Source organism: Agelaius phoeniceus, chromosome 2 (assembly GCF_051311805.1).
Source record: "Agelaius phoeniceus isolate bAgePho1 chromosome 2, bAgePho1.hap1, whole genome shotgun sequence".
Taxonomy (NCBI): Eukaryota; Metazoa; Chordata; class Aves; order Passeriformes; family Icteridae; genus Agelaius; species Agelaius phoeniceus.
Genome location: NC_135266.1, coordinates 83,501,261 through 83,524,260, shown reverse-complemented (window position 1 = coordinate 83,524,260; position 23,000 = coordinate 83,501,261). Strand labels below are relative to the sequence as shown.

The following is a 23,000-nucleotide window of genomic DNA, read 5'->3' as shown; positions in this document are numbered from 1 at the left end:
GGGTTCCTTTGATGGGGGGGAAAAAAAGGACACTGTATTTCCAGAATCCTGCTTCCAGGCAGAATGAACCCTTCCCAGTCAGATTTACAGGTGTGCAGTGGTAATTACATGGACCAAGTGAGCTTAATGAACCATTTAGGGTTTAATTATCCTTGTCATTAAAGAGCTGTCATAAAGCCTATTTCTGCGACTTATAGGTCTCATTTTTGTTCTATCTCTAGTAGACAGAGTAATTTGTTCCCTTTTCTGAACAGCCTTCTGAATATTTAAAGACACCACGTCTCTGCTCAGTCTCCTCTGAACTTCAGTTGGTGTGATTTAGAAGTTCAAGGTATTCCAGGACACAAAGCATCATATTTGGGCCAGGGGACCAGGCTACATCCCTGCTCCAGGAAGAGGTTACAACAACAAAGGAGTACCCCCTACAACAGAGCCAACAGCCACACACACCACTGCATGGACTGACACCACCCTGATCCATTGTATTTTTGTGCCTCTGGACTGTCTATAATTAAACAGCATTTTAAAGTCTCATAGCTAGAACAGGGCAAGCTCACTAGAACTACAAATAAAACAGCTATCTACAGCTCCAACCTTAATAGAAGAATCAAAGCATGACTCGCACCTTCAAAACTGCGTGAAGCTGGGGTGTCAACATGGAAAGAAGTTTTTGCAGCCAATGTCTCCTGCACTGCTGATTATTTCCACTTGCACACTAAGGGGGAATTCTGACTCCCAGTATAAGCTGGTAGGACTGCGACATTGCTTTCTGAGTTTTAGTGCTTCTGTCTTGCTCCCAGCAAGTTAAAAATGCACACTGCAACTAGCAGGGTGAATAAAACATCAAATGCATACTGAAACACACAACTTTACTTCAATTCCCACAAACGTACCAGCCACACAGACCCATCACTGAAAGGAAGAGACTCACACTCAAATATATGCTTAGTTTTATTTATAACATTTAAGAAATATTAACATCTCAGGATATCTGGTTTACCATCTAAGTCCAGTCATAAGCAACAAAAAAGAAAATGTTAACTATGTTTCAAATGAGCATTCTTACATTCATTCCCCCCTGTAACGTAAAGAAAATTCAGCTTTATTAAATTTGTGTTTGACTACTGGAAAAAAAAAATCATTAAAAACACCTTAACTACCAGGCATCCTGGTTTGTTAATCTTTTTTGTTGGCACTTGTGTTCACCACAATCAAGCACTCCTGTTGGTTTGTTAAATTTTCCCCTTCTACCCAGAACTGTCTTTTTGTGAGTTTTTCTATGGATTTATTTTGTTGTTGTAATTGTTTTTTTAAACATCTGGATATGTAAGCTTGTTCAAATAACTTTAAAAAGACAAGGAATCTAGGCCTGTCTGAGAAGCTCCTTCCCTTGATAACCCACCTATGGGATAACTGAAGGAAGAGTCTTGCTTTCATTTTTCCGAATCTTATTAAGCAAAAATTCATTTTAATCAATTTTAAACTGAAAAAAGTACAGAAACACTGTATTTATTTGATGGTGTGCATAAACATTACACTCCATACATAGCAAAAATATCTTTTATTTATAATTTACATTTCAACAAGTGAAAATTTTACATTTTTACATATACCATTAAATTTTCACGCATCTACAGAACTTTCACACAATGACACCTGAAACTGTGCAGGCAATAAGAAATTTCAAATACAAAAATGTATTTATTAACCAAACAGTAGTTGAGGCCCTGCCTCAATTGGACATTTTATTCATATAAAAAGTATTTGTCTTCCAGAATTAACACAGCAGCTCCTCTGTAAAAAACAAAAAAAAAAAAAAAAAAAAAAGAAATCATACCGCAGTTTATTTAAACAGACTCCTCAGGTTCTGTTTTGATTTCTGTAGATGCAGGTGTGCTCTCTTCTGCACAGGCAGGAGGAGGGGTGTCTTCAGGTTCTTCTTTGATTTTAGGTGAGTCACAGGACTCTTCTGTTTCTTGTTTAACAATGTCCAACATTATATTTAGTGGATTTTCTGAAGGAGTCTTGCTGGGAGATGGTGTGCAATCAAATGATGAAGTCTACAAAGTGAAAGTCAATGTAGCATTAGCACACTAAAATAACCATTTCTAGCCTCTTATTCTTTTTGCCTTTTTTCAAAATGCAAATATGTTGGTGGTCAGGCACTCAAAATCCAAACTTCTACTTTGTCAAACTTTTAAGAAAACAAATTCATTTTTTAATAGCATTACTTTTTTTTCCAATTCCTTTGAAAAGTATCACCAAGCAGAGATGTTTAACACATTACCATGAACTGTTGTAACTTCCAAAGCATTAAAAATGTCACACCAATACCCACCTACTCCACTGTTAAAAATTCCTAAGATTAAACATTACTCCACAATAAATCCATCAAACCATGGCTTTGCTTTATGGCACACAAGCTGTCATGGTACTCACAACCAGAAACACATCTCAGTTAATTCTGTATTATAAACTTGCCATGCCCAAGGCCTCCAAGTCTTAGGCAAGAGAAATGGGCAGCACATTCTGAACACATCTGCTCCCTGCAAAGCAAAGAGATGAAGCAAACAAACTGAAAGCAAAATGCTTCCAAAAATATGAAGGATTCACTTACATTCTGGTAATCTTCATAACAAGATGGATGGTAAATCTGAAAAAAAAATTGTTATACATTTAAATATGTAAAAATAAATTACAGCAGGATTACTGATAATGAACTGAACAGTGTCTATTACACATTATCACATATTCATCTAGAGAAACTATGGCCTGAGCAGGCTAAGTATGGCGTCAGCCATACCCGAGACAAGATTTTGTGATGTTTATTTAGGATATATAATCATACAGCAGCCTGGTGAGTGCTGGGAATTATCTGTGCACAGCTGCATGCAGGAAGAACTGAGCCCATACCCACACCTATACACAGAGACATCCATTTTTCTTTGAGCACTGCAGTGTAAGGGAGAGCTACTGAGCCCGTACCAATGACACCAGGATTTCAGGCACTTCCACAGGCAGGGATATTTATGTATTTGGAAGCCAGAAAAACTACAATAGGAATCCTTCAAGAGAAAAAGAGCACTAGCCACCTCCTCCTGGGTTTTTTTTTTCTGTAATTCTTCAGGGGTTTTACTATAAATTAGCATCACATGTAAATAAGATCAGATTACCTTTTCATCTACCCTGATGGCATTCTTCAAGTGCCACTCTTCCTCTTCCTCATCCCAATACTGTTCAAATTGTTCTTGGCAGATTTCACAGCTCTGAAAAGTTATTGGAATAACAGAGATAAATCATGTTATTGCAATTTGTTCAACACATGAAATTCAAGAATCTAGCAGGAGTCAAATAAGGTTCTTTTAAATTAAGTATATTAAGCCTAGAACATGATCTTTCCCCCACACTTTAAAAATCACTTTAATAATTAGTAAACCTTAATTAAAAATTGAGTATGGTTTGCAGACAGAGAAAGGATCACCCTCTGGCCCTGAATACTCTTTGTCACTTGAGAAAGGTAAACTTTACCCCTTTAGTTAGTAAGTCTGCAAAGCATTTTGTAACAGTGTAATGCCTTCTTACTGTCACATAAGACAATCAATTACAGCGATTTAACTAGTTTTATTTCTGGCAATATTTTAATTCTTCCCCCTTAACCTGCAATTTCAAGTGAGACAAAGCAGAAGATTTTTAGTACTTTTGTGAAAAATTATCAACCCAGAGAATAAAGCACAACAGGTGCTTTTTAAAATTAAATAAAGGCTTTTCTGGTTTCATAACTAGTTTCTTAGAGACTTAGCACGTAAAACTAAATTGTAATTCTAACATTTGTATTTGATTACGACACTAATTCATCTACCAAAATACAGCTCTATTAGTTACTTTCAAGTTGTGATATTTCTTTCTTGTAACACCTATCTGCTACCAAAAAAGAAACTTTTGTGTTTGAAAGTACCAAAACCCCAGTAAATCCTGTAGTTATTTGAATGACAAGTAATCATCAAAGAACAAATCGCTTACACTATTTTCTCTACATAAAAGATTTAGCAAATTACCACATTTGCCCATTTCAATTTTGCTAAAACTACACAATGCCAATGGCTGTAGTGTTTTTTTAACTACAGGTTTCTACTACTCCTGCCCCTGGGAAACAACCATTACATATACAAATACACAACCTACGGAGGGGCTACACAAAGGCCCAAGTACAAAGTCTACATTTAGTAACAAGAGTACAGTACAAGCCTTTAAAAGACTAGATTCTTGCTGTCTGGCAAGCTGAAACTTACCTCCACTGCTCCAGCTGGTCCAGCTGGGACACTCTGAAACTCCTTCTCTTTGGCAGCTTCCTGCGTCTTCAACACAACCTCTTCATGAGCTTTTTCAAAGAACTGGCTTTTAGCACGCTCCTCTAGATCTGCTATTTCTTCAAATTCAATCCAGTCCTAAGGAAAGTGTTCATTCTCACTCAGACATCCCAAAGTATCGTATTTAATAAATGCTACTTTGTTAAAACTGAAATATTTCCCACATGCAGCATTAGCACAGTGTACTCTTTCTCACAATGCAATGCTTCAAAAACTCTTTTACCAAAAAAATCACTATCCTTCAAATTCCATTCGCAGTGGAATGAAAACTGCAGTAAGCAGCTTCAAACTGTTTACTGTTCATCACACAATTGCCTTTTGTATTCTGACAGGCATTTGCGGACTACTTGAAGTATCTTGTTTATCACAACCAACTCCTGTGATGATGCAAATTTCAGCTGCAATCCTACAGCACATGCAGGAATAAAGCACAGAATCCAGCCTGTAATTTATCCAGACAAATACTGCATTACTTACTGTTAAACTGTAGTACCATCTCCTGTGTGTAATTTTTCTGCTAACATCTTTCTCCGTCCGGTTCTGGCGATAATGCCAATCCAAATGATCTGCATAAACATCTGTCTGTGAAGTAGTGAATCTCATTCCACAGGAGTAACACTGAATTCCAGTGTACAGCCGATTTATAACACTATCGTAACGCCTACAAAAAGAGAGAAAAATCTTAGCACTTCTTTAAAAAAAGATAGTAAGAAGTTTCTCAGTAAATTGCTTCACTTGCCTACAGTAGTAGGGAAAAAGCATGATCTGCTCCAAGTTAGAAGTACACAATATGACTACATTTCATCCTGATTTTCATAGCACAATCAACTTAAACATTCAAAAAACAATGGGCTCTTATTAACGATTCATGAGAAACATGCTAGTGTTGTGTCTCATTCCTACTAGCTTTTCTGACTAATAATGCACAAATAGCAATGCCTTCATTTGGCCCAGCTTTACAAGGTACCACCAAATGGTATAATTAAAATCAGAGAATGGTTTGGGTTGGAATGGATCTTAGAAGACCATCTAGAGTTCCAATTCCCCTGCCATGGGCAGGGATACCTTCCAAGTTGCTCAGGGCAATCTGGCCTAAACACTTCCAGGGCAGGGACATCCACAGCTCCTCTGGGCAATCTATTCCAGTGCCTCATCATCCTCTCAAGTAAAGAATTTCTTCCTGCTATCTACAGTGTATCTGTTCTTCAGCCTGAGGCCATTTGCCCTTGTCCCATCACTCCATGGCCTTGTGAAAAGCCCCTCTCCAGCTTTCCTTGTAGTCCCCTTTAGGTACTGGAATGCTACAGTAAGGCCTCCCTGGAGCTGTTTCCTCTCCAGACTGAACCACCCCAACCCTCAGCCTATTCACAGCAGAGATGCTCCAGCCCTCTCATCATCCCTATGGCCTCCTCTGGAGTCACTCCCAACATGTCCTCCTTGTGCTGGGGCCCCAGAGCAGCACTGCAGGTGGGGTCTCACCAAAACAGAGGGTGAGATTCACCTCCCTTGACAACCTTGTCACACAGCTTTTGGTGCAGCCCAGGCTTGGGCTTCACTGCCTATCACAACCTTAGTGCTGAAGTAACAACACACACACACACCTTTGTGTAAAGCTAACCTTTCCTATGTTCAATTTCTGTCTTTTTCCTTTCTCAGTTTCAACAAGGCTGACATCAAACAATGCAGGTTTAACCTCCTCAGAATCACTAAGGGATAGATAATCTTTTAAAAGCTTTTAACTGTCTTGGATGAACTATCTAGCTCCTGCCACGCTGTTATTCCTACTGTAAGCCCATGCTACTATACGCACTGTCTAAGTTCTTCGACTACGAAGTTAGTGAGGTCTGGAACATTCTGATCTTCATTCTGATCATCATCTTCTTCTTCAGCATTCGGCTGGGCTGATGTTTCGTTCGCTTCTAGAAACCATTAAGATATTATTTTATCAAAATTTCAGTACATCATCAGAAAGAAATTATATGCTCCTAAAAGTTTTTTTTCAAATATTATTAATACAATCTGACTATGGTTATCTTCAGTTAATCAGACTATCAGTTATCTTCTGACACCATTTTAAAAAAGCATGAAAGAAAATAAGCCAGAATTTCAATTGAGGAAAACAGTATTTCACCTCAGTGTTTGGCATTAAAATTCAGTCTTCACAGATATAGAAATATTTCAGAAGATAAAAAGACCTAATTATCATCAAGAACAAGTTACAAAAGCACAGTACCAAAGACAAAACTGACTGCTCTAGATAGCTAAAATGTAAATTAAACAAGATACTAAGAATTTACTCAATCACATACACTAAATTCCTTCCCAAAAATAGAGTTCAGTTAAAAAAAATCTATACAGGAGTTCATAGAAGTGTGCATTCTCAGATTTACACTTGAGCTGTGGATAAACTCAATAGTTAGAACAAAATAAATCTACATACGTGCTGAAGTGGAATCAGTTTTAGACAATTTGAGGATCCCTGTTTTCAGCAGTTTAGCAAACAACTCATTCACATCAACCTGTCCAAGGTGGTTATCAGGATATGAATGGGAAAGGGCTCCTGGGGAAGAACATAGACATTCAAGGTGGCAAAAGGTTAGCATAAGAAATCAACTTCACTTTTATCTGTGTATTTCACAACACAATTTTCCTGTTGCCTCTCATTTATTTCATTTTTTGTTACAAATTATTTACCAACTCTCTGCTTTATCTAGTGGCTAATTTTTTCCCTTGAAACAGGGAATCTTTTTAACAAGATTTTCCCTTCCTTCATAATGTGTTCTGGAGTGCTATCTAAGCTGGTTGCCCATACACAGATCTCTACTTGAAATGCTTTATTATCCTGGATTCATACTTAGATATTTCCCCACACTCAATCTACTTCATCACCTAATTTAACCTTTTACGATGTTATTGAAGTTTTTCACTACTAACCACTCATACACTGGAAATGTCTGCACACCCCAGCACAGCAAGCTAGACCTACAGACTGATGCCTTCCAGAAAAACAGTTCAAAACCATTTTTTTTTGTTTTTTCAGCACAACTTGATACCCAAACCACATGGTTAATGAAAACTAACAAAAGCCTCCAGTGTTTAAGAAAACCTCCTTAAGAGATGAAGGTGCTACAGATATCATATCTAAAGCCACCTCACTGAGGAGGCTTCCCTTAATCCACACACCCCAAGTAATTCAGGACATTAAAAAATGTCATTTTTGTGGCCACCACCAAATGAACAATCCAAAAGAAATGAAAGGAATTCTGTTGTTACACACCTGCAGGGTTCTGGACAAAACTTCCAGGATTTGGCAAATACTGCTGACCTTGGCCATAAGGTCCTGGTTGAGCAGACATGAGAGAAACCTGTGAAAGTAAACATTTATGTAATCTTTGTATAACAATGTCACTATAAACTTACTTTTCACATTTTATTATTAACTTCTAGATGTTTCTCAATTATTTCACATATATTGAACTCCTTCCAGGAATGAACCAGGTCAGTTTGGTATTGAAGAAGACCACAAATAACTGTATGATCTTTCCCTAATTTTAATCTCCCACTAGGAAAATTCAGACCACATCCTTGTTTTGCCTAATATTAAAACAAACAAACAAAACCCTACCACAACACATTCAACACCTTTCCTTCTACTTAACAATCACATTTTCCAAACATAGTACTTCTTTTTAAATTGCTCATGTTCACCAAAATAGAACTCATCAAGAAATTCAAAGAACCCATAGATGTCTATTAATAAATGCCACAATTAATTCCTATTAGGAACTGAACCAGCATTTAGTACAGACACATATCTTGAAAACAAGACTTTTTAGCACATCAGCTACAGTAAGCTGTAGGTAGAAAAACAAGTCTTTATAACACATTTGTAATAAAAATGTTTGGAGGTTTTTTCCCTAACTGGCTGTTTTCTGGATTTACACACTGTTTAAGATTTTACCCCATTAGAGGTCTGTCTGTAGGACACATTACCTGCTTTTGTACAATCAGTAAACTCTTCACATTCACTTTTTAAGCCCCAAAATTAAAAATGCATTTAGAAATCTCTAAACTACTGCAAGAAATTACATCAGTTTCACCACTGTAAAGTATCATTTAATCCTTTTGAAGAGAGCATTTCCAAGAGGCAACAGCAATGACAACTGAACTGACAAAGCGAGACAGTGCCAAGAGAATTTTAAAAGACAACAATGCAGTTGAGAAAGAAAGTTCAACAATGGCCCTATCTTCCTCAATTCCCCCAAGTTATAGATATCTCTCTAAAACTGGCTTGTAACCAGTACTAACAGCTGCAAAAAGACAATTATTATTTTAGTGCTGTCTAACCTCATACCTCTTATAAAAACTAATCAAGTATAATGCAATCACTTATATTATCTTTTATGCTTCATATAGAGTTCACTTTTGTTGAAATTTAATGAGAATACCAAAGGCTTCCAATTACCTGGTTTTGTTCTAATGCTGAAAATAATGATTTCAAAGACATATTCTGAACTATGAAGTGATTGCAAAGATCCAATATTTTGTCTAATACTTAAAGATTCTTGAAACACAGCAATGCACATCCTTCTTAAATTATCTAGTGACTCTTAGCCTGTCAATGCTTTAGAAAAATATTCCAGTTTTATAGGAAGAAATCCTGCTAATTCTCTAACAGAAACACTTCTGCAAGCAAAGTATTTGATGCAATCAGCTCTTACCTGATTACCTCCCATTGGCATATTACTGAAATTTCCATACTGAGGACCCTGGAGACCTTTTTCTTCAAAGTAATGTCCAGCTGCTCTCAGTGGGAAGTTCTGTGCTCCTGGGCCAGCTGGCCCATTGAAATTTGGTCCGGGCGAACCATCAAATATATCAGGTCTCTGGAACTGCATTCCATGAGCTGGTCCATTGTAGCCCTGGCCAGGATGTTCACCAAACGGACCACCTTGTCCATACGGTGACATTTCTAGTCTTGAGGCAGGATGGTTAGCTACATTTTCAAAACGTGAACCCTGAAGGCCGAGGGGCAAGTCGAACCTAGAGGCTGGCTGGTGAGGTCCATCAAATCTTTGAGGTATGGCTGTTTCAAATCTTGCTTGTGTCTGTTGGCCAGGTGCCAACCTTGGACCAGGCTGTCCATGAATTCCATCAAATCTTTGCAAGAGAGACAGCTGTCCAGGCTGACCATCAAATCCAGCTCCCTGACAGCCATCAAATCTTGGACCAGCCCGACCAAGAGGACCATCAAATCTAAGTCCACCAGCTCCCTGGTGTACTGGTCCATCAATCAACCTAGGACCTAGACCCGGCTGACCACGTGGTCCATCCAGTCTCAGCCCACCACCTGATGGTCCATGTGGTCCCTCAAACCTGAGCCCACCACCTGATGGCCCATGTGGCCCCATGGGCTGACCATGTGGCCCCTCAAATCTGAGGCCACCTCCAAGTTGTCCATGGGGCCCCAACGGCTGTAAATGTGGCCCCTCAAACCTGAGGCTACCCCCTGGTTGACCATGAGGCCCCAAGGGCTGACCATGGGGTCCCTCAAACCTGAGACCACCCCCTGGTTGACCCCGAGGCCCCATAGGTTGACCATGAGGTCCCTCAAACCTGAGACCACCTGAAGGCTGACCATGAGGACCCTCAAACCTGAGACCAACTCCAGGACCTTCAAATCTAGCCCCACCTACAGGCTGCCCTGCAGGTCCCTCAAACCGCAGAGGCCCAAGAGGTCCCTCGAACCGCAGCGGACCTCCTCCGCCAACCTGGCCTGAGGGTCCTTCAAATCTCAGGGACCCTGCCAGCTGCCCTGGTGGCCCATCAAATCTTAAGGCTCCAGCTCCCCCTGCTCCTGCCAGCGGTCCATCAAACTGAGATGCACCTGTCCCCACCAAAGGCCCCTCAAATCTCATAGCAGCCTGTCCAGCTGGCCCATCAATTCTGGAACTTGAACCAGCAGCAGGACCATCAACAAAAGGACTGCCTTGTCCATCTACCCCAACCCTTGCAGCAGTCGGTCTAGGTGAGCCATCAAACAGAGGTCTGTCTTCCATCAGTGCACTTATCCTCTGCTTTCCTTCAATACCTCCAAATCTTGATCCTGGACTTTCTGGAAATGGTGCTTTCTCTGGATCTTCATACCTAGCTCTTTTGAAACGTTCAGTGAACGGTGACCTTGGTTCCTCTCGAACACCTAAAAAAACCAGAACAAATCACATAACCACTCGCTAATATGCTGTCAATTACTTAAAAGATACAAAATAAAGTAAAATCACATACCAGCTTGCCCAAGAAGCTGTCTTTCTTCACGATTATCAAACCGACAGAGTGCATCTCCATCTGTTTTCTGGAACTCTGCTGTGCTTTTCCCTTGTTGTCTGAGAGCATCTCTAAATTCATCCGATTCTCCCCAGCTGTCATAAGGATCAGAACCTCTTGCTCCTTTAGTAGCACGCTGGTCTTCAAGTCTTCGTCGACTCTCAAGTGGTGACAGGTTTTCAGCAAACGGTCTTGTAGTGCCACTTACAGGAGAGTGTCTCCTTGATCTTTCTGCAAATGTCTCTTTTCTGTCAAACTGTACCCCCCGCTTGGCTTTTGCCTGCTCACATTCTATTCCAGAAAGCAGTGCATCAGGTATATGATAATCCAAAATATCATCAGGATCCAACAGATCAAGCCTTGACAATGAATGCTGAACTTGTGTCCTTTTTAGTTTAGCTTTATGTTCGTAATATGTTAATTCTGCATCTGATAGAAGAGGTTTCTTTTTCAAACCACATTTTTCCTCTGTAGGGCTATCCCAGACATTACATCTGTGCTTTCCTTCCTGATACTGGAACAGCTGTCGGATCTGATGAGCTACCATGAGAAACTCATCTTGTGTTATTTCACCAGATGTCAAGCGGTCATTAGCCTGTAAGATAAAGTTAAAATTTAGACTTCCAAAAAGACAAGAAAAAACCCCCACACCTGGGACATTTCTATGAAGACAGATTTATTAGTATTACCTTCTTAAGTAATTCTCTTTTACTTGCAGATGTCAATTCTTTGGGAATCTGTAAATTGGCATCCACACTTAACCGGTGCTGCTGCTTTGGTGCTCGGGGTGATAGAATTCCTTTACCAGCAGGCCAGTTTTCCCGATGTCTTTGGTGAGGGGATTTAACCAGTGCTTGGTGTTCATCATTCTGCTGTGAGCTGAAAACAAAAATATATGTAAAATATAGATTATTCATTATTCAGGATGTAATGGTTCCTACTAGAACTGATCATGGCAAAACATTGCTATCACCTTAGAATCTAACTATGCATCACCTCTGTATTTCACTAGTAGAAACAAATTAAACCTATCAATTTTAACAATCCAAACACTGCCTCTCAAAGTCAGCTATACTGAAGCCAACAGGAGAATTTCCACTGACTTCACACACAAGTTGTTTAAGAGATAGTAACTTACTTTTTACTTTCTTCCCAACCAGATTTCCACCTCTTGCCTGATTTGGATCCCTGCCAGTTTTCTGCATTCTCCTTTGGATCTGGAGAAGCTTTTGCAGAATGCTGGGTGGCTGTCTCTTGGGGTCTTTCTTCTTGGGCTTTTTTCAATCTCCTTGGATCACGCACCTCTTGTTTAACACTTCTCTTATTAGAATTTCTTTCATCTCTTGCTGCTTGTGCGCCTTCTTCAACGTGAGACTGCTTAGGGCCTATCTGACGTATCTTTCCAATTTTAGGAGTTGATGAAGTAGGAGATAAACTCCGAAGTCTTCTTTTAGGTGATCTCCTCTCTCGTCTTTTTGGAGAGTGTGTAGATGGTGATCTTGCCTTAGGAGAGCGTGATCGTGACCGTTTTCTACTACTTGATCTTCCTTGTTTCCCACCCTGTTTTTCTGACTCCTCTGTAGTTGTATCTTGTTTCTGAACAGCACCATTAATCACTTTATTTCTGCTCCCTACTGGTCTATGTTCACAAGTCTTATGCTCTTCTTTTTCCTTCTTCTCTGTACTTCTCCTCTTTTCTTTGATCTCCTCTTCCTTCCCCTCTGACTTATCCTGAAGATGTCTTTTCAGTCTTGGATCCCGCTTACTGATGTCAGAAACCTTAGCACTTTCACATTCCTGGTTTTTGCTGTCTTTAGTATCAGGCAGCTTATTTTTCAAAGGGGATGGTGATTTAGATTTTGCTTTGGACTGTTCAAGTTCTTTTTTCTGTGTTTTTTCACTTGCTTTTGATTTTTCTGACTTCGTTGAGTTCTGTTTTTCAGCCTGTGCTGTTTTGTTTCCCTTGCTCTCAGACTGACTGGTCACACTCGGTGAAAATTCTTTCCTGTGAGACTGATCTTTAGTATGAGAAGAATGTTGACCCATTCTATTAAGCCGAGGATCCCTGTTCACTATTTTGATATCATGAAGTGGAGGACTTGGGGATGGTTTGTTTTTTTCAGATTGCACAGCAGTTTGATGAGGTGGTTTAACTGTCATATGAGGTGTGGGAGACATGTGTTGCTTGGAAGGTGCTGGAACTGAAGCTATACTAGATGATCCCTGCTGAACACTAAGAGATACAGCCTGAAATTGGAAAAAAATCCAGCATTAATCTGCATGCCACAACTCCTACCCAGAGGTGCTAATATTCTGTCTCAAAACCAAAACTATAATAGCCATGTCTTAAGAGTTATGAGCTTCAGCCATTCAACAGAAATTGACCCACTTATTGCTAATTATAAGCACTAAAATAATGCAGTACCATTACAAATCAAATTCAAACACAGTGCAAGATCAATATATAACATAAATACTGCAAAAGATGTAAATTTGGCACACATTCCAATTACAGTGCTAGCTTTCCTGTATTTTCCACATGCTCTAGGCAACTCAACTGCCAAGTATCCTATTTTCACACTTTAGTTCACAGATGCTTTATTTTGTATTGTCAACTATCAACACAGCAAGACTTCCAACTACTGCCAACCAAAGAACTGACTTTGCTTACAAACGATCGGGCTCCCTTGTTCTTTAGAACAAACATATTTGAAATAGCTCAGCTCACTGTCAGTTGCAAGAGGTGAAGGATGGAAGATCACAGTCAGGTATCATTCTGAAGAGAGATTAAAACCAAACCACAAGAATTCCACTTTTTTTTTTTTTTTTTTGCTTACATTTCAGTTTAATACTTAAGGTTTCAAGATAACAAAAACTCTTCAGGAACCCCAGCTCCACTTGCATTGCTGTGGTAGTCCTAAAACAGCTACATTTGCCTAACATGAGCGAAAACCAATGAACTATACTTACCAGTACAGTCAAGTACTCTCCAAAAGAGAGACCCCAACTACCCAAGTTTTATCAACTATCCTACTCACCAACTGTGCTTTAGTCTGTTCCAGCTCCAGCTCTAGTTTTTTTTGCTGCAGTTCTAACAACTGTTTTTGCTTTGCAAGCAACTGCTGCCTTATCAGTTGCTCCTGTGTCAAATTCTTTTGTATTTCAGGAACAGCTGGAGGAGTAGAGGCACCAGAAGTGACAGCAGAGGTAGGTGCATTAGATTCCTCTGGCTAAAAACAAAATAAAGAAAAGTTACATTTAAAATCCTAATAAAATGAACTAAATCCATCTCCTTTTCAGTGTTATCACGATCCAGTACTGGGACTTAGTTCATACAGCAGTTATAAACTGCAATTGCCCCACTATGATTTGCCTGCTTTGACGGGTGTGGAATTTAATATCAATTCCTCAATGTTCCAAAGCCTAGAACTCAATTAGTAAATTAAAAAAAAAAAACACCAAACCCTTCAAATATTCTGAATTTATAAATTTCTCTTACCTGTTTACAAAGGTCAGACAATTCATTCTTAATATTTGAAATTGTCAAAAAGCAGCACACAAACAATGAAAACTACATGTATTACCATCTGTTCTTCCAGAAGGCAGAAAAACTTACCGATTTATTTAAAAACTTAGGATTCACATGGATGCTAGAAGTATTCACATTTGGGGGCAGAGGTTTAATTGGCCAGGCAGGATCTAATGAGTTGACTCTGACATCAAGTGCATATAGTTTCTTCAAAGGAAAAATATCATCCCATGTGGAGCGTAATTTAAATAAACTTTTCCTAGTATTTTCATCCACCTAAAACAATAAAACAATTCTATGGCTTGTTAAGTTAATATAGAACAATTTCTTAAACTTTTCTGTAGAACTTAAGACTTCATTCATTTCCTATTTCTATCTTGCCAATTCAACATACTGAACTTGCTACACAAAATTTATAAGCAGTGCAGACAACATATCTCTATCAATGGGATCAGTAACAGAAGCTCAAATGTGCAATTGTTGTTTCAAGGCCATTTGAAGATTTTATTTTGTATTACCATGCTCTGAGAATTTTCTTTCAACTTTTCCATTAGCAAAATTCTCATTTTAGTGGCCCAACTTCTGTGGAAAAAAATACAGTAACAAAGGTATTGAAAGGCAACCGCCCCTGAGACAATACATCATTCAAGTGTTTGTGCCGGAGCATAACAATGACAAACAGATCAAGAAAAAACAAACTGAATGGGAAAAAAGGTGTTTTGCTCAGCTGTTTAGTCACTGAAGGATTTTTTCCAACAAATGCAATAAAATGAGTATTAGCTAAAATGATGTCAATTACTATTTCAGTTCAGCTGCAGAATTAGACCCATCTATGTATGAGTCACAGATCAAATGTACTTGTAGGACCAGAGGCCCATTTTATCTCTTTACAAACAATTGGATTATCTCATGGCAGCTAAATTAGAAATTTACAATAAAGCAAAATTTAGTTCATCTCATAACTTAAATGGCTCAACTGAACAATAAATAAAAAACATTAAAGGACAAAATATATGCAGCTGTCAAATTTCAAAATCCCAATTCAATCATTAAGCATTGCCCATGCAGATGATTTTTGCTGCCATTTTCAGATGTTACATCTAGACACAGAATATTCTGGAAAGTTTGGAGGTTCTTTTCGGGTAAGAGCAGGAGCTTCAATAAAAGTAATTCATACTGAGTAATTGGGAGATGATGCCTCCATACAATTTTCCATGAGAGGCTTCACTGAAGTTCACTGCAAAAATGTGCAGGAATGACTAAGCAAACAGTTTGACTTCAAGTGTCTAAAGATACCTTAGTGACCATTTACTGATAAAACCCAGATCTGTAACAACGCCTGTGCTGGAATTCTACTCACATCTTTTAACAAACTAAGCTATTAGAAATGACTGCCACCTTACACATCTAACTAGTACACATAAATAGTTCTAGTTAGCTTACTAGCAAGTTAACATATAAAACTCTGAAGGTGAGTTGTTATCCAGAGCTTCATTCAGCTGCAACTTTAAACACAACTCAGTAGAAGAGCATTCACAATTTAACACCAAAAAACCAAGTAAATCTATCTCTATCTGCTCTACACATAGGAGTTTAAGTCTTCTACAGTCATGATCACAACCTAGTCCTTACTTCATCACACACTTTACATCTGAAAACCATATATAAAGCATACTGGGATTTCAGATCCTCGCTGATGTATAATGATAAATATGCAAAAGCTTAATTCATCTCATTCTTATGGAACACCACTTTCTTCTAACATACAGGAAACCACAGAAGTTAACCCTTCTTTTCTGATCCAACTTAAAACCCATTCAATCCGGCCTTTCAAAACCTGGACTTTGACATGCTTTTCTCACAGAGGAGTGTGCACAATTACTTCACTAGGCTTCAAAATTAAGAGCCAGAATTAAAAGATATGGCAGCAGCTTTTGACGTTGAATGAAATTAAAACTTATTTATAATACAGTCACACATTTTAAGGTCCTTCTCTCACACAGTCACAGCACTTTTTTCAGCTGACAGACCACCAAGAGAGAACCAGGTGTCAGTGCTACTCCCTCTTGAGTTTAAGCACTCATTCTGCACAATGTGAATTATGTAAATCAAACAAATCTAACTATAGGAGAGTGAGGCTTTGAGAAATGCACAAAAAAAACAATTCTCAGTCTATTCTTGGCATAAGGACTATTAACTATCTTAAAAATAAACCAAAGATTCGTAATTAATTGGTCTATACATTACAAAAAGTCCATCCAGCTAAGCCATCAACAGTCAAAATCTTGTTAGTAAAATCTTGCCTGGACAGGAAAGCTACTGATGTTTACACACCAAATTAAGTAATACTTTACATCTTTCAGCTAACATGCTTGATAGCAGAAGGAATAATCTTTTACAGTATAGATACTGAGATTTATAAAAACCAATCCATTTGTATAGTTCACCACACAAGAAAACCCAAACCTGAAACCACGTACTTATTTTACCAGGAACAAATTTTGCTTAGAATACAGTACTTTTCTGAAAGTGTATATACCTTTTCAAATACACAAATAAATGTTGCAACTAGGTTTTTAGTAAATGCTGTGAGATACTCTCTTCCCACATTCTTGACAATGGAATCCATTAGGTACATAACGGGTAGCTTCTCTGATGCAGGAGCCTGGAGTAATAAGAAGAAACTGAGAAGTTTAGTACAACAAAAACATACTTTAACTTTTTCAAATAAAGGGATTACCAATCCCAGAAATACAGACCTCTCTTTTTGGTTGCCACTATAAGTACCAAGGGATTTTGTTTGGCATTTTTGTTTATACAAAAACTTAATCTGAAAAATGGATACTCAGTTCAAAGTATAATACAGTGGGTCTATCACCAAAAAAAAAAAAAAAAAAAAAGGAACACCTTAGCTTAATTTGTTTGTTAATCAAAGCTTTGGAAAAAGGGGGGAAAAAAAAAAAGAGGAAAAAAGAAGCCCACGAGACAGTATTGCCACTAGTGTACTGAGTGTAACCTTTCCCTTGAGGAAGCAACTTAGCAGGAAACCATCGTCTGCACTTCAAGGAACTTCTAAAAATTGTTTCTAATTCAAACCTCCTGGATGGGTTTTTCTGGATTTCACAGAACACAAATTAGACTTCTGGCAAACAGCCCAAGTCTGTGAACTTCGGTAGCTGTAAATTATATGTTGATTATCACAGTTTTTCATAAATTACACGCAGAAAAGGTTGCAATTATTTCACTGTAATCCAGCTGGATATAGCAGAGAGTCCCATTCTCTCTTGGCACTTGCAGATGGCGATGGTTCTGATTTCCAAAATGCATGCAAAAACAGTCAGAATAGAGTTCAAAATCCAGTCAAAACTCAGTCATCTGGTCGACTGGGTAAATGCACAGACAAGCTCAGGAACTGCAACCACCATTTTCATAGAAGGTTGTCTTCAAACTCTGGAGACAGCTTTGCTACAGGAGGCTTGGGGGGCTTTTTAGTTTGGTTTTGGTTGGGGTTTTTTTAAATCCTTTTTCAAAACTCATACCAAGTTTGTGCGATAATAGTGTGGTGACCCTGGACCACTACAGCAACTTCCAATTTACAGAAAGCAGTACTGGACTAGTAAAAGTGATTTTAATGCCTGCCAGTAGCTTTCACAAAGCAGAAGGCACAGCAAAGTCCCAAAAAACATCAGCAAGTACAAAGACTTGTTGAAGAGGACATGGAAGACAACACAAGCAGTGTGTGTTGACCATGAACCCCTGGGAAGAGCATCCACTTGTAATACTTTAAGTTCCATTCACCATCTGGTAAGCTCTGGATAAAAGCAGAACAACTTCACTCACTGCTCATTTTAAACAGAATAGGCTACCAGATTAATTAACGACACCTTACTTTGCAGGCAGGCCCATTATCCAGACATGTGTGTGAAGTGCTACTGCTTCACCATTTTAAATGCAATTCCCTCCCCTTTGAGGTGGTTCACAGAAGGGCACTCACTCAACAGTAATTTTTACATGGGCAATCGGGCTTCCTCACTCTTAGAAGCGTACTAATTTGCCATGACCTGAAACTTATTATTGAAGAGGGCAGAACTCCTTGTTAGTTGGGGTGGGAGGGTAGGGGGGTGTCACTGCCTTCAAACATATTGGAAAAAAGTAGAAACAGGCAGGTGATGTATTTTGTGCAGAAAAAGACAAAAAAAACAGCTACATTAGCTAAAACTAATTGCAGCACATTAGAAGCCAATTTCACGCTGTGACGTAATACTGAACTGTAAACAACCTAATGTGCAAGTGTTAGAAAAAAGCATCACTTAAGTCTCAGACATGGAAGACTGTGGATCTGCAGCTATTTAAAATGTCTGTGGAATACTGGCTTCTTCTTGGAAGCAGTCTGCACAATGGCACATTAAAAACACTCCAGTTCTGAGTGCCTTCTTTTATAACAAAACGACAGTGCACCACTTCTGACTTTTAGTCAGTGTGTTAGACACACAAAGAGCTCTCCCAGAAGTACCTATGCCCAAGAGCTACTCCCCAAGTTGAATTCTTCCATTTCACCAATGCAGGAAAGTAGCTCACTACACTCAGCTAAGCTGGAAGTTTGAGATGCTGGGGAAGCATTAGTAGCAAAAGCAATAAAGAAGTGTAACTGTCCCTTTCATCATGCATCAGCCTGTTACAGCAATCACACAGAAACACCACCATCTAGGTAAGGAAGCCGACTTCCACCTACGGAGCGCAATTAGCAGCTCAGCAGCATACCCTGCTTCAAACATAAGCTATTCAGGTGTCGCATTTTAACAAACGTGACTTAAATACGGCTGGAATATTTAAGTCTTCTCTTCTGGAAGTGTTTATTATGTCAAGGTATCTAGCAGGTATTTCAATAACCACAAGAGGGAATCCCACACCGGAATGCATTTTGTTTCCAGGAGGTCTCTGCAGCACCCCCAAGCAAGAAAGATGCCCGCACGACACTAACCAAAGGCAGGGAGGCGCCGCATAACCACCAGAACGCAGAAGAACACTAACTCTGAGCTCAGCATAGCATTAAAGACTTCTTTACAAAACTCCCACTGTTCCTTCAAATAACGTAGGAAAGCTATTGTTGGAAATGTGTGGCTCTTTTTTATTAGTTTCCTAAAAGATTTCAAGTTTAAAATATATCTGGCAATTCAACCCCAAGTCACAAACTTGTGAAAAAATTTGTTAAAAAAAAAAAGAAAAAAAAAAGGCAACTTTGTATACAAAATAGGTCTTGGAAACAAATTCTGCACTATACAATGGTAAATAAAAAGACAAATACATATTTCAGACTTTTTATTTACAAACTTTATAATACCAGTCACACATTTCAGAACCATTTATTAAATAGTAAAGCAGACCACTCAAGTTTTACACTAAACAAACTGTCTCCAGGCAACACTTTTTAAAAGTGGCTTAGTAAAGGAGATCACTTTCCCAGAAACAACTAAAAACTTGCCTTGAATAAACTACAGTCATAAACAGTAACTAGGCAAAACTAACCATTGATACAGGTTTTAAGACATCCTTTAAAAAACCCCCACACTTCAGGGCAGGTTCTAAATCACCCAGAAATGAAAAAAAAATTGACAGCATTGTTATTTCATCACAAATCATTTTATATACATCCACTGCCCTTTAGGAGATATAATGGTGAGAGCTATTAGATTATGAGGTCACCTCCCCAAGGAATGGCAAAGCTCAGCCACTGGCAGCATTTAAAACTAGACTGGAAGAGGTCTGTGGCACACTAAAAAGACATCCTGCATTGATAGAAAGATAAGATTAAGTATCTTAAAAGATGTTTCCCACCCCCATCATTAGACAGTACAATTCTCACCATTATAAACCACGATTAAAGCCAAAGAAAAAAAGCCTTTTAACACCTGAGATCAGAGGGAGCAAGGGAAACAACGGGGGAGGGGTGGCTGGCACGAATACGGGGGGTTGGGGGATTGAAAGAAGAACCCTTTTCTTCTAAAATGCTCGATAAAAAGGTGCTGCAAACCCCCATGCATGTACAGTGGCTGACTGATGTCAGCAACTGCCTGGGCTGGGCTCAGAGGGAGCCTCCTCTTTCCCTTTTTATATCATGTGCCTTTCAGACGCCATGTTAGGATCCTACAGGCTGCTGCAGTTTCTACAGTCAGGGAGAATTTCTTCTACCACATCCTCAACTAATAAACTTCTCTAGCCAAAATAAATTAAATACGCACACAACGCTAGTGCTACTCGGGGCACAGATCACCTGAAATCCGAACAGATTATCCCAAGCCCACAGAATTTTCTCTACCGAGGCAGAGCAAAACAACCCCCATCACCACCACACATGCTTCTCTAACCGAAAGAGATGTTCACCTTTCACCCACAAACTTTTATACGATATAAGGGAGCCTCCACCCCTCAATTAATCTCTCACAGGGACCGCACTAGTGAAATAGCTTTAACTTATACTTAAAGGTCACTGCACTTAGCCCTTCAGTGGCGGACAATTTGCGTTCTAAAAACTTAACCTTATTTTCGCTTTAGACCACCCCCCAAAGAAAAACCCAACTCTCCACGAGATCTCCCCACTCAGGTCCTCTCTAATAATTGCAGCATCCACCTACTGTAAAAATCCCTAAAACGCCAGGGTTTAGTCACCAGATTCGGACACCGAATCCTGGCTGCGTGTCGGGGGAAAGCCCGGCTCCAAGGGCGAGGAAATGCAGCTGCCCAGTCACTGCCGGGCCGCCATGTTGTGCCTGCTATTTACGCGGGGCTCCCAGCGCCAGCCACGCTGCCCTCCTCCCTCAGCTCTTCCTGGGGCCAGTCCCAAAGCCTTCCCTACTCCCAACAGGCTGGTGTGGGGGCTGCTCCCCTCCCTCGAGTCCCCTGCTCCCTATGCCACGGGGGAGTAGAAGCAGCAGCAGCACCCTTAAGCTTCGCGATGGAAGGAGGAGCCCCCGCCCGCCGCCTCGCCCCGTTGCTCCCTGATCCCAGCTGAGACACGCTCCCCTCCTCCGCCTGTTTCCCGCACGGCGACCCCCGGCCTCCTACACCCCCGTCCTCCCCCAACTCCGTCCAAGCCGCGCTCTCTCTGTTCGCCCCCTGACTACCAACACCCCCCCCCCCCCCCCGTCCCCCCGGCACTACTTCCTAGGCCCCCCCGCCGCCCCAGCCCAGCCCAGCCATGCCCACCCGGCCAAGCCTCTCCCCCTGTCTCTCACCCCATCTCCCAACCCTTGGGCCCTGTCGTCCCCCGGCCCTGCGGTGTCCCCCTGAACCGCCTCCGCCGCTCGGCTCCCCCCGCGCCTGTCCTGCGGGCCCCCAGGCCGCCCTACCCCGCTGCCCCGGCCGGTCCCCCCAGCAGTATAGGTAGGAGTAGTAGTCGGTGGAATATAAAAACCTTGGCGATTTGCGCCTCGATCAGGGAGACGATGTCCTTGGCGAAGGGCACGTTCTCCTCGGCCAGGATGGTCAGCATGTTGATGTGCGGTTTGCTGTTGAACGTCAGGTCCTCCAGCGACGACTGGTAGTCGCGGCACGCGTCCTCCCGGGCCTCGCTGCTGCCAGCGCTGCTCTCCGGGGCCGACATGCTGCTCCGACCAGGACCCGACCCACCGACCGACAGCCCCCTCCCCGCGATCCCCCGCCGCCGCCGCCGAGCGATGCCGATGCCGCCCCCCCGCCGCTGCCGCTGGGCTCCTCTACCGCATCCTCTACGCCGAGGCTCCCGCTGGCTGCGCTGCCGGTGCCGCCGCTCCTCGGGCCGCCGCCGGCTCAGTCTCCGCGCTCACAAAATGGCGGCGGCGGGCACGGCTCGCGAACCGCTTCCCGCAGCCGTTGCGTCATGTGAAATTGTGCTCAGGAGAGGGGCCGGCGCTTTGGAGAGGCCCTTTTGTTCGCCGGACGCGCCCTGATTGGCTGGCGCCCCGCCTGCGCGGCTCGCCATTGGCTCCCCCGTCACCACAGCGGCCCCCGATTGGCTGGCACCGCCCTTCCTCACCGCTGACAGGCTCCTGCCCCCGAGTCCCGCTCTCGCACGCGCGTCCCGACTCGCAATTGGCCACGTCTCCCGTCCCGTCCCACCCCGCCGCTTCCTCCCGCCTTCCCGCGCTGCCCCGAGCGCTGATTGGTGCTGGGCGCAGCCCCGCCTCCCTCCGCGGCCCGCCCCGCCCGCCGTTGGCTCAGCCCCCACAGCCCCCACACGGCAGTGGCCGCTCCCTGGGCGCTGAGTTTGCCCTGCCGCATGGGAAGTGCCTGGGCGAGGAGCAGTGGCCATCAATAAAACCACAAAAAGTTCCACCTCAGCACGAGGAAGAACTTTTTTACGTTGAGGGTGGCAGGCTGCCCTGGGAGGTTTGTGGAATCTCCTTCTCTGGAGATTCCACAAACCCACCTGGACGCGTTCCTGTGTCACCTGCTCCAAATGGCTCAGCCTGGGCGCGGGGATTGGAATAGGCGATCTCCAGAGCTCCCTGCCAACCCTGACAATGCCGTGGTTCTGTGGCTCGTTCGCCTCGGCAAGAGCCCTGCCCCCCGTGTTTCTCCCATGCCATCCCTTTAAGCAGTCACCCCTCGCACCAGTGTTCCCAGGTCTTCACAGAGCCGGGAGCCGCCGGAGAGAGCTGGGAATAGGGGCAGCGAGAGAAAAGTAACAAAACCTGCCTTTCCTTGGTCATTAGATTTGCCCAAAGGTACCTCTTGGAAGTGAAGTTGCTTGCAAAGCATTTTCAGGTGTAGCCATTCCTTCCCCCCACACTTCCTATTCCTTG

The 23,000-nt window shown here is 41.6% G+C and overlaps 1 protein-coding gene across 4 annotated transcripts; it reads right to left on the bottom strand.

The window, feature by feature from the left end:
* Positions 1-933: 933 nt before the first annotated feature.
* PCF11 (PCF11 cleavage and polyadenylation factor subunit) lies at positions 934-22,172 on the bottom strand. 4 transcript variants are annotated; one of them, XM_054627786.2, is made up of 17 exons: positions 21,632-22,169; positions 16,760-16,885; positions 14,308-14,496; positions 13,730-13,921; positions 11,830-12,938; positions 11,381-11,570; positions 10,653-11,286; positions 9,961-10,566; positions 9,089-9,879; positions 7,645-7,732; positions 6,808-6,927; positions 6,178-6,286; positions 4,845-5,028; positions 4,290-4,445; positions 3,174-3,266; positions 2,618-2,653; positions 934-2,060 (listed from the first exon to the last, which is right to left on the bottom strand). In XM_054627786.2, exons 1-17 carry the CDS (start codon positions 21,818-21,820, stop codon positions 1,848-1,850), a joined length of 5,025 nt encoding a protein of 1,674 aa, XP_054483761.2. In that variant the 5' UTR covers positions 21,821-22,169; the 3' UTR covers positions 934-1,847. The 4 variants fall into 4 exon arrangements, with proteins under 4 accessions (XP_054483761.2, XP_054483759.2, XP_054483758.2 ...); XM_054627784.2 differs by having other exon boundaries at positions 6,178-6,283; positions 9,089-10,566; positions 21,632-22,172; XM_054627783.2 differs by having other exon boundaries at positions 9,089-10,566.
* Positions 22,173-23,000: the final 828 nt, after the last annotated feature.